Here is a 15872-nt window from a genome sequence, read left to right as displayed (position 1 = left end):
TTTATCGGCTCATCGTGAGCATTTATATACATCTTAGGTTATAGGAAATTTTGACAAGTAAATTTAAAATAAAAATATAAAATTTTGACCTAATAAACCATAAATCGAGTTATGTATTGTTAAGATGTAACTAATTTATTTTCTCATTGATCAACTTCAAAATTTAAAGTAATCCTAATTACTAATTCATCCTAAATTACATCCTAATTTTTTCTCTGATCGTTACATTTTTTATTAATTATGTAAGAACATAAATTCGTGCAGATATTGGCAGACAAAGTAATTTATCAACACTGGTTTCAATGAATTCATTTCCAAAATAAAAGTACATACATATTTTCAACTTTCCGTAAGATTATTATTATTGATTATTATTAAGTTATAGTAATCGCAAAAAAATCTAAAAGGAAAATTTTTATATATCTTTACATTTCAAAGGTTTCTGAACATTTTGGCATACCTTAGAAAAAATGTGAATTGATGTATGTGTGTGCCTGTGTGGATACAAATTTTCGTCAACAATTTCGTGAACACGGATCAACCAATTTGAATAATTCCAAAAACATTCAATTCGTATTGATAAGAAGACATGCTGATTAGTTTTTGGCAAAGGCAGGTCCAGCCGTTACGGAGATACAAAGCAAAAAAAAAACAAAAATGGTAATTCAGTTTTTGAGAAACAGGAGCGTCCGATTTGAGTAATTTAAAAAACATTTTATTTGTATTGACTAAACGAAGAACTGTTTAAATTTTTGGACAGGCAGGTCTGGCGGTTCCGGAAATTCAAGTAAAAAATGTAAAAAATAGCCATTTGGCGCACAAAAATCATCATTAGACATATACACATCAAATTATCAGATATTTCATAGAGATTTTAATAATGTGTACACATTTTGTGTCAATTTTTCTGGGTTCAGTACCAAGATTTTTTAATTTTAAAATTTACGTATATGATTTAAACAACGATTTGTATGATTGAAAAATTTGTATGATTGAAAAATTAGATCGCGAGACGTTTTTGCAAAAGGCACGCCTAGTCGTTTCGGAGAGGAATGGAGCGCAAAGGGTGTAAAATTTGTCATGCAGTTTTTGAGAAAACGGATCATCCAATTAGATTGATTCAAAAAATCTTTTGCTTGAGTAAACTATGCGCAAAAATGCGTTTACAGAAAATTGAACAAAAAAATTCAAAATTTTCAATAAAAATCAAATTTTCAAGAAATTTTGAAAAATTTTAAAAAAAGAACGATTTCTTACAAATATTTGAGAATATTTCGAAATTTTCAAAAAAATTGAAAAAACGTTTTTTTTGAATTCCAAAAAATTTAAAAGTAAAAAAAAAATTATTTTGAAAAAAATAACATCATCAAAAAAAAAATCTAATTAAAAAAAATACTCTTATAAACATATACAAAGAAGTTTGTAGAATACACTAGAATACTAGAGTATGTATTTATATTAAATAATAATCTATCTAAAATAGGCTAACTACCACATTTTGAGTCTGTATCATTATTATAATATTCTCTACTGAAACAAACGATGCCAAATATTCATCATAACTTTCAAATAATTTAAAAAAAATCATAATATAAATAAACAATTTTGTAATATTTAAAAAAAAATATTATTGCTCTTTTTGATACTGTTCTCTCCAACTTAACTCAAATTTATATAGGCCACTGATTTTGTTTATAAATTTTGCATGTAAGTTTTCAAAGACTTGTTATTTTTGAATTTAATAGATCACGATAGAGTTATGATTTTTTAATCGAGTATGTCTATTATGTGCTATCGAGTAATATATCCAAAATAGCAAGAACGCTCTTCCAGCAAATAAAAAATTCCAGTACATATAAATTTATTTCTCCAGTACAGAAATCTTTGTTTCGATCAACCAATTTTCATCTCCTGGTATAATTTACCAAATCTTTTAATGAAACTTGACCTTCTACATTATCCATTGACTACTAGTGTATTTACTGTAACGGGTTAAGAGGGTGGAAATTTAGGGTTAAAAGTGATTTTTTAATGTACTTATGCATAAGTCCATCATATATAGCTCGCAAACGTCTGTAGCTTTGTCTAAATTAATACAAAAAAAAGTTTGCTCGTTTTTAAAGTTGACAGACTATATCCTTAAACTACATCAAAAATGCATATTAATCCATGATTCTAAAATTGCCAAAACGATCACAAATCAAATTTTTATTTCGTGGCGTAATTTACCGATTCTTCCAATAAAACTTGACCTTCTCCATTACCCATCTGGCTACTGGTATAATAAAATCGGCACTATATATTCACTATTCCATCGTATCGTCGTAATAAAAAGCAGAAGCGGCTTGTAATCCCGTTTTTGCCCCGAGGGCCCATCACAAAGTCAGGAACTGGTAACATTTTAAATGCCCTAATAAAGCACACTTTTCTTGTTCTAAAACCAGTATCACCAGTAGTTGTTCCGGCATGTAATGGATAGTAATGATGGACTATATGGCTTAGGAATAGTTTGACTTGGTTCCATGAAAATGGAAAGAACTACATGCTTCAGTCGAACATTTTTCTTGAAACCTTCTTGAATCTAAAAGGATATCTTGTTTCTGCCAAAAAAGATTTACCATTTTTATGTTTCTTCCACCTTTAAAGTCAATCTGAATCCTTTGACATCAAAATTGATAGATACAGATATTCAAATTACTTTATACAACTAGTAACTTACTACGTTATACAATTAAATTACTACTTACGATCTAGTAAATAGCACAGTTTAATCGCATAGAAGTTCATTGATTTAAGTAAATATTTAATAGAGAATAATAATCCAAATTAGCTTACCATTAAAAAAGGGTGAAATTAAAAAAAATGTGTTTGTGGATATGTGATTGGTGTAAAAAATAGATAAAAACCTTTTCAGATATAAATTATATATCATACTAAAATTTATATTTATATTTAATAACGTCACGAAGGAGAAGTTCATGTTTTCATCAAGAACTCCGACTTGTTAATTTTATGTCGTGTTAAAAAAATTTTTTCGACGATTTTTATGATTTTTTTTCGACTGTAGATACCATAGTCTTGTAGATCATACTAAAATATTACGGCCCTACGACAAGTCTTAAAAGATTTTTTAAATGCCGAGTGAATAGAGATCTGTCGTTATATGCGTACCGATATCAACAAGGAAATCGGCATAGATAAATAAACATTTTTAAAGTTACATCGTAGTACAAATTTTGATTTAATGAAAAATGCCTGAATCAGAAGAATATTTCACCCTGTTCCTTGAAAATAATAAAACAAATTAAACATTTGTGCCGTGTACTAAACGTAAGTTTATTGATTAGAAATTATTTCTATATTATTCGCAGTTTCTATAAATGTTTGAAGTTATTAAAATGAAAAATATTTTTTAGTCAAGACAGATATTACAGCTGTTTAAAGAATGATACTGTATCGCCAGCGAAAAAGTAAAAAAAAATACTAGCAGTCAATGAATGTATGCTAATTTTAGTTACACGAAGTTCTTCAAAGACAATCACAAGATAAGTGAAATTGTGAAAACAATATTAACAAGAATATTAAAGCAACCAAGTTTTATTCGAACATGCCTAAGACACTTTTGAAAGTTTAGAGGAAGCCCTACATGTTTTTCTTTTATGATGAGTATGAAAACTTAGTACATAAGGCATTCCATCTACTCTTTTTACTAAAGCTCTTCTTGAAAGTAATAAAATTAATAAAGAAGGTTAAAGTCAAAATATTATATTATTTATCAGAGGAAAAGCTATATCTGGGGCAGGTAATAATATTTTAATAATATAATATTAATTAGACTAATCAATTTTCGAAATACACTGATAAATGTGTGCACTAATAAACATTATTCAAAAATTGTTATATGATGTATTTATTTTTACTTAAAAGCCATCTTGTACAGTAGCAAATAAGTTTTATTTCAATCGCGTGTGAACCTTACGCGCACTCTTTTTTTCACATTTGTTTAGGTTTTATATTTTAAACGCCTGTAAAACCACAATTACATTTTGACTGCTTTTAGTACCACTTTATATGAAAACTGCTACGTAACATAGCCTTGCCATAACATTGGTCGACAAAATCTAAAGTTTGCTCCCCAGTTTTCTCCGGAAGAGTTCTTTCTTACAGTACCTTATAAAAAAAAAATTCTTTACTATTACTAATTGCAAGATGGTAGTATGAAGAACTTTCCATACTAAATTGGACAAAAGCCATGTGGTTGCTGTGCAGTCAAGCGTATTTCTCAAGTTGTAAGATAGAAAACTTAACGTAGAAACCGCATAAACGTCAAAAAAACGATGTTAGATAACAGGGTGTTTCTGACTCAGCTTCATAACATACGAGTGACGTTGCAGTTTACGTGTAAAACGCCCGAATGCACAGCAAATGCAGGACATTTAGACAGTATGCAGTATGATTTAGTAGCATAATATATGCAAGTTGGAGCATAACACGGCCTTGCCATAACATTTTTCTGTTATGTGGCAGAGTCAGTCCCTATATTTGAATCATCGACGTTGTAAACAAAATATTGGAGTTTAGTGTAACTTAGTCTGGTAGCGTCTTGCTGAACCAAATTTTTTTTCGATGATTTCTTCGGTAGAGTTCTTTTCTTACATAGTACCCAATAAAAAAATCCTTTACCTTCAATGATTTTAGCCGAAGAAGCGATTACCGAGAAGATGGATGCGGTCGCGTCGAGGACTCTGAGTCACTCAGTCAGGTATCGAATTATTTTATCTGTATGTATGTATGTAGTGTTATGTCTCTCTCTATGTATGTATGTATGTATGTATGTATGTATGTATGTATGTATAGTGATGTACAGGTACAAGACACAGGTACAGGTACAGGTACAAAAATACGGTGCTGGACCAGACAAAAAACTGTTATTTTAGAAAACCAGAATTCGGATTGTGGCTGTACGTCATCGTATCAATAAACTTCAAGAGAATTATAATCGAGGATAAAGAAATTTATTGATGTACTGGGGGCTTATGTTATAATATTTTTGTAATAAATATTTTAAAAATATTTATGTTTTTTTATTATTACATTATTTTTGTTTATTATTTTACTACTTTCTTTATTTTTAGCGCAATTTTTTAAGACTATCAATCCGTTCAAGTCTATATCAATTTATTTTCGTCGACCAGGATTCGACTTGAGTACCCCTGGTACAATAATTCCTAAAGAGTTTCATTATAATTGGGATTGTTAATAAGTACTAATGTAAGATTAGTTTGCGTTTTTTTTCAAGTTATACTTATAGTGTGACTTGCTAAAAGGTTGCGTTATTTTTCTAACATATATCATATAGTAATATCGCAAAAAATTTATTATTTAACATTATTCATTTAAATAAAAAATCCGTTGTAATTTTACTATATATAAATATACACCGAGAATGTTTTGTTTATTGAAGTGAAACTTCTAAAGCGACTTCCTACAACTTACGCTACCCTGAGGGAGTATCAATTGGATAAGCGAGAATTGCCTGAAAACTTTTTTTTATAACTAGCTGTAAGTGGAATTCTGTCTTAAGGCAATTAAGGCATCGTGCCTTAAGGCAAATTGCTGGAACTTCCCGTACCAAAAATTATTTTTTTAAAAACGATTAACATTTTTGAAAAAAAATTACTTTGAAAAAAATAAGATTTTTGAGAAACTATAAATTGGCCAAAAAATTACTTTTTTTTGAAAAAAAAATTTTTTTTAAAAAAAATTTTTTTTTAATTTTTTTTTTGTTTTTTTTTTTGAAAAAAAAATTTTTCTTTATTTTAACATATTGTGGAAGATCTGAACTTTTTTCAAAGCAATCGTACTGTTTTAACTGCATAGGGACAAAATATAAAGCGCGTAAGTGCCGCGTCGCTGTCTAACGCATAAGCATTGGTACGGAACCCATAGGAATGTTAACAAAATGTATACTTATTGTTAAAATCTCTATAAAATATCTGATAATTTGATGTGCATATGTCTAATGATCATTTTTGACCGCCAAATGGCTCATTTTTTTACTTTTTCCTCCATATCTCCGAAACCGCTAGACCTACCTTCATGAAAATTTTATCGATTCTTCATCTTGTCAATACAAGTGAAACGTTTTTTGAATTATTCAAATCGGACGCTCCGTTCTCTTAAAAACTGAGTTACCGTTTTCGGCACTTTTTGCCCCGTATCTTCGGAACGGCTAGACCTGCCTTCGCCAAAAACTAATCAGCACGTCTCCTTATCAATACGAATCGAATGTTTTTTGAATTATTCAAATCGGTTGATCCGTGTTCCCGAAATCGTCGACGAAAATTTGTATCCGCACATACATACACACACATACATACATACACACACACATACACACACACATACACACACACATACACCACACACACACACACACACACACACACACATACATCCATTTTTTCTAAGGTATGCCAAAATGTTCAGAAACCTTTGAAACGTAAAGATATATAAAAAATTTCATTTTCGATTTTTTTGCGATTACTATAACTTACCCTACGGGAAGTTAATAATTGAAAATAAAATTTATAGATTGAAAAGGTTCTAAATAGTCTTAAAATGGTTCTGAAAACATTTTAGATAGTCTTAAAATGTCTGATAATGTTCAAGATGGTCCCTAAAAATGTTCAAGATAGTCCCTAGAAAAAGTTCAAGATAGTCCCTAAAAAAGTTCAAGATAGTCCCCTGACAATGTTCTGGATAGTCATAAACATGTTCTAGATAGCCCTAAATATTGTAGATAGTTCTAAAATGTTTTGGATGGCCCTGAAAATGGGCTAGACAGCCCTAAAAATGTTTTAGATAATCTAGAAATGTTCTAGACAGCCCAAAAAATGTTAAAAAGTCTGAAAATGTTATGAAGTTTGAAAGTATTAAAAAGTCAAAATGTTCTGGATAGTCTTAAAATGTTCTAGGTGGTATGAAAGTGTTCTAAATGGTCTAAAAATTTTCTTAGTAGCCTGAAAACGTTATGGACAATACTAGTTCCTAAAAATGTTCTGGATAGTATGAAAATATTCTAGATAGTCTCAAAAAATGTTCTAGATGGCCCTGAAAATGTTCTAGATAGCACTAATACTGTTATACTAAGACCTAAACGTGTTAGATAGAACAAAAAATGTTGAAAAGTCTGAAAGTGATATAAAGTCAAAATGTTCTAGATAGTGTTAAAATGTTCTAGATGGTATAAAAGTACTCTAGATGGTCTGAAAACATTCTAGATAGTCTAAAAACATTCTAGATAGCCCTAGAAACGTTCTAGATAGCCCCAAAATATTCTACGAAGTCTGAAAACGTTCTAGATAGTCCAAAAAAACGTTAAAAAGTCTGAAAGTCTAGTTAGTCCAGAAAATGTTTTAGATAGTCTGAAAACATTCTACATAGCCCTCAAAATGTTCTAGATAGCCCTAAAATATTCTAGAAAGTCTGAAAACGTTCTAGATAGTCCAAAAAAACGTTAGAAAGTCTAAAAATCTAGATGGTCCCTAAAATGTTCTAGATAGCCCTACCAAGTTCTACATAGCCCTAAAAATGTTCTAGTTAGCCCTAAAAATGTTCTAGTTAGCCCTAAAAATGTTCTAGTTAGCCCTAAAAATGTTCTAGATAGTCTGAAAATGTTCCAAATATCTTGAAAAATTTCCATATACGTAGTTAAAATTTTTAACTTAAACAAGTTGTAGATATTCAGCAAATATTCTGGATATTTTAAAAATGCTCTAGATAGTTCCAGAAACGTTCTAGATAGTCTAAAACTTTTGTAGATAGTTTAGAAACCTGAAAATGTTCTGGATAATCTAAAAATGTTATACATGGTCTAAATAGTCTCAAAATGCTTTAGTCTGGAATGCCTGAAAATGTTCTAATTGATATGAAAATAATGTTTTTAGATATTCTATAAATGTTCTAGATATCCTGAAAATATTCGAGATATTCTGAAAATGCTCTAAGTGATCTTTAAATATTTCAGATAATCAGAAAACAATCTAGATAAGTCCCAGAAATATAACAGATAGTTTGAAAACGTTCTACATATTTTAGGAATGCTCTAGATTTTCAAAAAAATTGTTTATATCACTTAAAATGATAATCTGATAATAATAATGAATATTAAAAAACGTTTTAGGTACTCAGAAAGCGTTCTAGATGGTCTGAAAATGGTCTAAATGGTTTGAAAATATTTTAAATAGCCCGATCATCTGATGGAATTGTTCTAGATAGTCTGAAAACGTTCTATTTATTCTACAAATATTCATCCTACAAAAATATCAAGTATAAGTTTAGTGTCATACTGCTTGTTATCGAGCTGGCCAAAAAATCTTTATTTTAAAAATGGACCTTCAATGAACGAACATTGTAATTTACAAATTATGTAAACTATTAATAATACACTAACAATAAGCAAAAACTATTAAGAATACTATTTATAATAGGTGTAAGTGGCATTTTGCCTTAGAACGAAAGAGACTTATAATAACTAAATCTTTACATATTTAAATTTTTAAATTGCGATTTAGATAATTAGATAAAATTAATTCAACTGTTTATCGAAACATTCAGAAAGATTTTCAAAATCAATCAAAAAAACTTATAATAACTAAATTTTCATATTTCAAATTTTTCAAATTCAAATATTTTAACCGTTCAAAATTTTCCCAACATTCGGCAATACCAATCCATAATATTTCCACCCTGGCAACACCAAAATAAAAACAAAAGGCGAACAAATTTTCCTCCATTTAAGTTCGCGTTGAAAAATTTTCATAAAGAATTATTGATTGCAATATTTCATTAATAATATCTTTATTAAAACACTCGAAAAAAGAATTTAAGTGGAAATAGTTAATACACTGTTTTCGTACACTTGAAGTAAGACATTTTGGTAAAGAAATTTGGATAATTCTTCATCCCAAGATGTCTGAGAGAAAGTAAGTAAATAACAATAATAATATATATTTTTTTAACTTATTTAGTAATATTATTATTTATTAACAGAGCTATTAAGTGGTTGGATTGCGAAAGTTCTTCCTCTGATGAAGAAGAAAGACGTATAATAGATAAGAGGCTTCAGAAAATTTTTGACTATGAACCTTCTGAAGATGGAATAATAGCTGGAACTTCTTCACAAGACCCAGGTAAATTAATTAAAATAAATTAAAACAATATTTTTAATAGTATATAACTACACAAAACCATTATTCACTGCACAAAACCTATTTTTTAATATTTAATTCAATTTTAATAAAATAAATCTACACGGTTCAAAATATCAGCAAACTTCACTTCAGTCTTTGCTTCGTTTTGCTCGTCTATCTCTTTCTGTCGTCATATGTTAGAGCGAGAATGATATATAGGGCTTTTGGTAACTGGCAATACTATGATTTGAAATTTGAAATCAATACATTATAGATAACAAAATACATATTAAGTACAAAACTAGTGGTGTATGACATTGTGCCTTAAGGCAAATTGCTGGAACTTCCCGTACCGTAATGAAATATTCGAGATATTTTAAACGTTTTCAAATAGATTATTATAAATACTGTATCTTTAATTATTTGTGGTATCTTGTTACATCCGAATTAACACTGCGAGCAAATCACATGTAAATCATAAGTCAATTTATCATGTTTAATTCAATTTCAAACTAGTGGTGTATGGCATCGTGCCTTGAAGCAAATTGCTGGAACTTCCCGCACCGTAATGAAATATTCGAGAAATTTTAAACGTTTTCAAATATATTATTACAAATACTGTAACTTTCACTATTTTTATTGCTATCTTATTGTTATATCTGAGCAAATCAAACGTAAATCATAAGTAAATCAATTTATCTCCAGAACATTAACAATCGTCATTTCATTTCGAATTCAATTTAAAAAAAAATAGTTGCCTAATTTGCACAAAATTGAAAAATCTGATCCCCCGTATAGTCACAGTCTACTATGCATTTGCAAATAATTCTGTGCGACATTTTCACTTATACAGTGATTAGCTTGGCGGCATTTTCACATTTTTCAATAGTTTTCAGAAAATTGAAAAAGAGCTCCAGTATAGTGCAATATAAACGCTCTTGCGAAAACATTTGTACCAAGTTGTCACTTAGACCGTGTTTAGCCTGGGTAATTTTTAGAATTTTCAATCTAAAAAAAAATACATTTCTATAATTTATTTATCTAGAATTAAAATTAATATCCGAATCAATTTCAATAATCAAAAAAATTTTTTTTTTTTGGAAAATTTAAAACAAATTAAATTTTGAAATAACTAGTAGTGCATGGCATTTTGCTTTGAGGCAAATTGCTGGAACTTCCCGTACTGTTATTTAAAATTTATTAAAGCTCACAAAAAATTAGATATTTTTTGAGAATTTTGAATTTTTTTGAAGATTTATGAAAATTTTCAAAACATTTAAATATTTGAATATTAAGAAATATGGACTTTTTGGAATACTTAGACTTTTATTCAAAAACTTGAAACTTTATTTTAAAAACGTGCAATTTTGTTTAAAAAAAAACTTGGAATTTTTAATTCGAAAACTTGAAACTATTTTCAAAACTTGAAACTATTTTCAAAACTTGAAACTCTATTTTCAAATCTTTAAACTCTATTTTCAAAACTTTAAACTCTATTTTCAAAACTTTAAACTTTATTTTCAAAACTTTAAACTCTATTTTCAAAACTTTAAACTCTATTTTCAAAACTTGAAACTCTATTTTTAAAACTCGAAACTCTATTTTCAAAACTTGAAACTCTATTTTTAAAACTCGAAACTCTATTCTCAAAACTTGAAACTCTATTCTCGAAACTTGAAACTCTATTTTCAAAACTTGAAACTTTATTTTCAAAAACTTGGAAGTTGAAAAATCGAAATTTCATTTGAAAACTTGCAACATTTTTTTGGAAATACTTGCAATACTTTTTTGGGAAGACTCGCATCATTTTACAATGGCTCGATTTTTTAAAAAAAAACATGGAATATAGAACATGGAACATTGTCTTTCCATCAATAGAAGTCGAATGTTTTTCGAATCATTCAAATCGGTTGATTCGTGAGCCCGAAATTTCCGACGAAAAATTAAATCCACATACACACACACATAAACACACATCATTATGAGTATGCTTGAACGACATCAATTGGAAATCTTATTGATCAATTTTTAGTGAAAACAGAATTTTATTTTTTGCAAGAACGTTTTAGCTGAATCTCGATTCTTATTTTATGCAATTTGCTTTAAGCCAAAATTCCACCAACAACTACTATCCGCACCTACAACAATCATTCTCACAATTCAAATCATTCGAATCGGTCGCTCTGTGCACCCAAAATCATCACCAAAAATTGTATCCACATATATACACACACATCAAAAAACATTAATTGGAAATCTCATTCATCAATTGATCTAGTGAAAGAACGAATTTTATTCTTGAAGTTGAATCTCGATTCTTATTGATCACGTTAATTTTGTATACGTATCAAGAATTTTATGCAACTTGCCTTAAGGCAAACTACCACCAACCACTACTTCTCACAATTTCCTCCCTTTCAGTTGCTTTAGCCGCCAGAAGACTCCAACAACGCGCAACCCTCCTCCAACAACGCGCCCTCCAACACCACTCCCCAAGTTTCAGGCAATTCGGCCTGCTCCACGGAGCGATGGCCCGCGTCTCCCGCCTGCTCCAGAAATTCCATCTGCCAATTATCCCGAAAGAGAAGTGCCATCGGGAGTTGCCCTTGATACTGAACCAACGGCCCTTGGACGCCCAGGGAAAGGAAATTCGAACGAAGGTGCAGGTCGTCAACGTGTTTCGATTGGGATTGCCGCAACCGGGCAAAGTTTATAAGTCTGTACAGGAGATGGTGGATGGTGGGGTATATTTTGAACTGGTTTATAAGAATGATGATGTTGGAGGAACTTAAGGGATATTGGTGAATTGGTAAATTGTGTTTGGTATGTTTGGTATGTTTGGTACGTTTGTGGTTTGATGGATTTGTTGCCAATTGTCATTTGCCAGTGAATGTTTTAGATTTTAGAACAAAGTCTTCTGTGATTTTTTTGAATTATAAAATAATTTGATTTAATATAATGTAATTATAATCAAATATTTCTCAGTTTTTTATTTATTTTTCATTATTGTCTGATTTAACCAGAAAATCCGATTTGCTAATTTTGTTTCCTCACAAGTGAATGAGAAAGGGTCTGATCGAGTTTCCATACAGAATTTGCCCCACCCTGGTATTTGAATGATTTTGATGCCATTTTATAGGTATTTTCGAGAAAATTCGACATACCAAATTTCAAATCCGTAGCATTGAAAACATGTAAAAGTGGCCCCCTTTTTCAAAGTCGTTTTTTGACGATCGACAAACCAATAACACCATTCTATTCACATCGGTGTGGACTGTGGACTATATTATCATTATATTATCACAAATATTGTTAAATAATAATTTGTTAGTCTATGAAAAAGTGAAAACAATTTTTTGGCAAAATGCTACAAACGACTAGTAAATTTTGCTTTAGTACTCGACCAGGATTCGATCCGAGTACCCGTATTTTTGCAAGACAAGCCCTACTTCTTGGTCAGGGCTGATAGTTTTGATAATGTAGATTTTTTTTTGTTATTGCATTTTTAGATGTTTTCCAAATATGAGAACGTTTTGTATTCTATTAAAAAATTATATTTTTTTTAAATTATTCTCAACCTATTTTTTCCTAATTATTGAACATTTACATTTTTTGAAAATTATTGAACAATCTGAAAGAAAGTTATTGAAGAGTTACATTTTTTGTAATTTTTTGAACATTTTGAATATGCTTTTTTACTAATTTTTGAAATTCTTTTTTTAAATTATTGAACATTCTGTAAGTGATTTTTTTTCTAATTGGTGAAAATTTAAATTTTTTGGAAATTTTTGAACCTGCTTAACCTGATTTTTTTTCTATTTATTGAGCATTAACATTTTTTGGAAATTATCTGAACATTCTGAACCTGATTTTTTTTCTAATTATTAAAAATATACTTATTTTGGTAATGATTGAACCATCTGAACCCTTTTTTTGAGAATTATTAAAAATTTACATTATTTGAAAATTATAGCATTCTGAAGCAGTTGTTAGAAATTTCGTTTTGTTTTAATTATTAAACCTCCTGAACCTGATTATTTTCTAATTATCAAATTTTAGATTTTTTGTAGATTGGATTTTTTTTTTGAAAACTTGATTTTTTTTTGAAAATTTGGATTTTTTTTTCTGAAAACTTGAATTTTGTAATTTTGAACTCAATTTTTTTGCTAATTATTGGAATTTTATATTTTTTGTTAAATTATTGATCTTCCTAAAACTGATTTTTTGCTGACGTTGATAATTTAGATGTTTTGAAAATTATTGAACATTCTGAACCTTGTTTTATTTCAAATGATTGAAAATTGTCGTTTTTGGACTTAGAAAGTTTTTGCATTTACATTTTTTTGGAAATTATTGAACTCTCTGAACCTGATTTTTTTTCTAAGTATTGAATTTTAGATTTCTTGTAAATTATTGAACATTCTCGATTTTTTCTACTTTTTGAAACTATTTTTTTAAATTATTGAACAATCTAAACCCGATTTTTTTCTAATTGTTAAAAATTTACATTTTTCGTAAATTATTGAACATTCAAAAACTGATTTTTTGCTTATTATTGAAAATGGAAATTTTTTGTAAATTATTGAACATTCTGAAACTGTTTTTTGTCTAAATTCTTGTCAAATCTGAAACCGATTTTTTTTTTATTATTGAAAATTGTCATTTTTTGACAACTTTTGAAATTATTGAATATTCTGAAGCAGTTATTAAAAATTCACATTTTTTTAAATTATTAAACATTCTAAACTTGTTTATTTTTATAATTATTAAAAATTGTCAATATATTTAGATCCATTGAATTTTCCGATCCTATTTATTTCTAATTATTGAATCTTAGATTTTTTGTAAATTATTGAACATACTCAATTTTTTCTATTTATTGAAACTATCTTTTTTAAATCATTCTGACCCTGATATTTTTCTTTTTGTAAAAAAATTAGATTTTTTTAAAATTATTGAACATTCTGAAACCGATTTTTTTCTAACAAATTGTTGAAAATTTACAGTTTTCGTAAATTATTGAAAATAGTGAATTAGATTATATTCTAATTAAGGAATCTACTTTTTTTTAAAATATCGAACAATCTGAACCTAATAGTGAATAAATATTATAATAAATATTTAGTAAATAAATATTATAATACACATTTTTCTCATTATTGAAAATTTACGTTTGTTGGAAAATATTGAGCATTCTGAGTCTGATTTTTTAATTTGAATTCTAGAAGTTTTGATTTAAGATACTGTATTTTAATTATATAATTTTTAGTAATAATTAGGTAACACTATGTTACGGGTTTATCTTCGTATGAATTGATAGTCACAAACTGTCAAAAAGCTATGAAAGTATTTGCTATCAGGCGTTTTACACACTAAACCTAACTTCACGTATGCCTTATCAGAAAGTTGCACTTATTATAAAATTGTTTGGAGTGCGTTTTGGAGGTTAGGTTTTATGTGTAAAACGTCTGATCGCACAGCAAATATGTAGATTATTCACAGTTTGTCACTACCAACTGATATAAATATAGACCCTTAACATAACATTACCATAGCATTTTTATTTTATCGGAGAATTGGTCCCTGATAATTTTTTTTATTATTAAACGCCAATTAACGCACTGTCGAAAAACCTAAACTAGTGTTATTTTACAACACTTTTTGTTAGAAATAATTATTCAAAGTTTATTTTTTAAATGAATAATCCAGTTCAGGATAATATTAATAAATCCAGGTTCCCTCCTGGATTCTTTTTTCGAAAGTTTGGGAAAATGTGAAAAGTGAATTTCAAATATTCGAAAGTGTGTTATAAATTTGGGAAATGGCGCTCGCATTTTTCCGAATTGGTTTTTGAAAGGACAACATTTTCTTTACTGAGTCATAGTTATGGTTTCATGTTTATCGAAAAATAACATTCAAATGGTAAAAACGAAATGTATGTATGTACTTGACTTACCAGAGCATACCATCAGTCGTAGTCGCAGTATATAAATTCACACTACTTATAGTCTGAGTACATTTTTCCTGTATTGCGTAAAAACACATTGGCGTAGTCATCGATATCTGAAAAATAAAAAAATTATATGTAGAAGGTCAGAAGAATTTAATCCTTAAGGCAAGTTTTGTAAAAATAAATACAGATAACTAACCCCTAAATATTTTTTTTATTATCTCTTTTATTTACAACTGTCCAGTAAAGGACATTCAATAAATTCGATGAATTTACAATAGTCAGCCGAAAAGGAACATTGTATACTACAATGGCATGTTGTAAAAAACAACTCAGTAGTTGTTTTTCCATTCGATATAAAATACACAATAATTTATTGTTAACTATTTACTTATTAAATAATTCCTTATCAGTAATGATTAAGTCATTTCCATTTTTTTATCAGGAGAGTTGTTGGCTTAAATCCAGTGGCGCTTTTCTTTTCAATCTTCTTGGATAGTTAAATAATATATTAAAAGTTATTTCCATTTTTTATTTCAAATGTACCATTCTGATAGAATGGTATCAATTAACCCTTTCCACTCGCTAATTCCGACATCTATATGAATGTTGCCGCCAGAGCGGCGGCATCCGAGTGAGAAGGATTAAAACCTTGCACATTTTAATTTTTTAAAATAACAAAGCATTTTATTTTTTTTTTTATTTCCACGTCTGGATTTTTTAAATTC

General features: G+C 28.7%; 1 protein-coding gene across 1 annotated transcript in view; it reads right to left on the bottom strand.

The window, feature by feature from the left end:
- Positions 1-15208, bottom strand: part of LOC113388436 (mediator of RNA polymerase II transcription subunit 12-like) — a 284310-nt gene extending 269102 nt beyond the window's left edge. The window contains exon 1 of the mRNA XM_026625813.1: positions 15151-15208. Within this exon, the coding sequence (XP_026481598.1) occupies positions 15151-15163 (13 nt within the window). The 5' untranslated portion in view covers positions 15164-15208. The remainder of the gene's footprint in view (positions 1-15150) is intronic.
- Positions 15209-15872: the final 664 nt, after the last annotated feature.

This window comes from Ctenocephalides felis, unplaced genomic scaffold (genome assembly GCF_003426905.1).
Source record: "Ctenocephalides felis isolate EL2017-DRISC unplaced genomic scaffold, ASM342690v1 CF-g0.4_SCAFFOLD_03572, whole genome shotgun sequence".
Lineage (NCBI taxonomy): Eukaryota > Metazoa > Arthropoda > Insecta > Siphonaptera > Pulicidae > Ctenocephalides > Ctenocephalides felis.
This window is presented reverse-complemented; position numbering and strand designations above follow the sequence as displayed.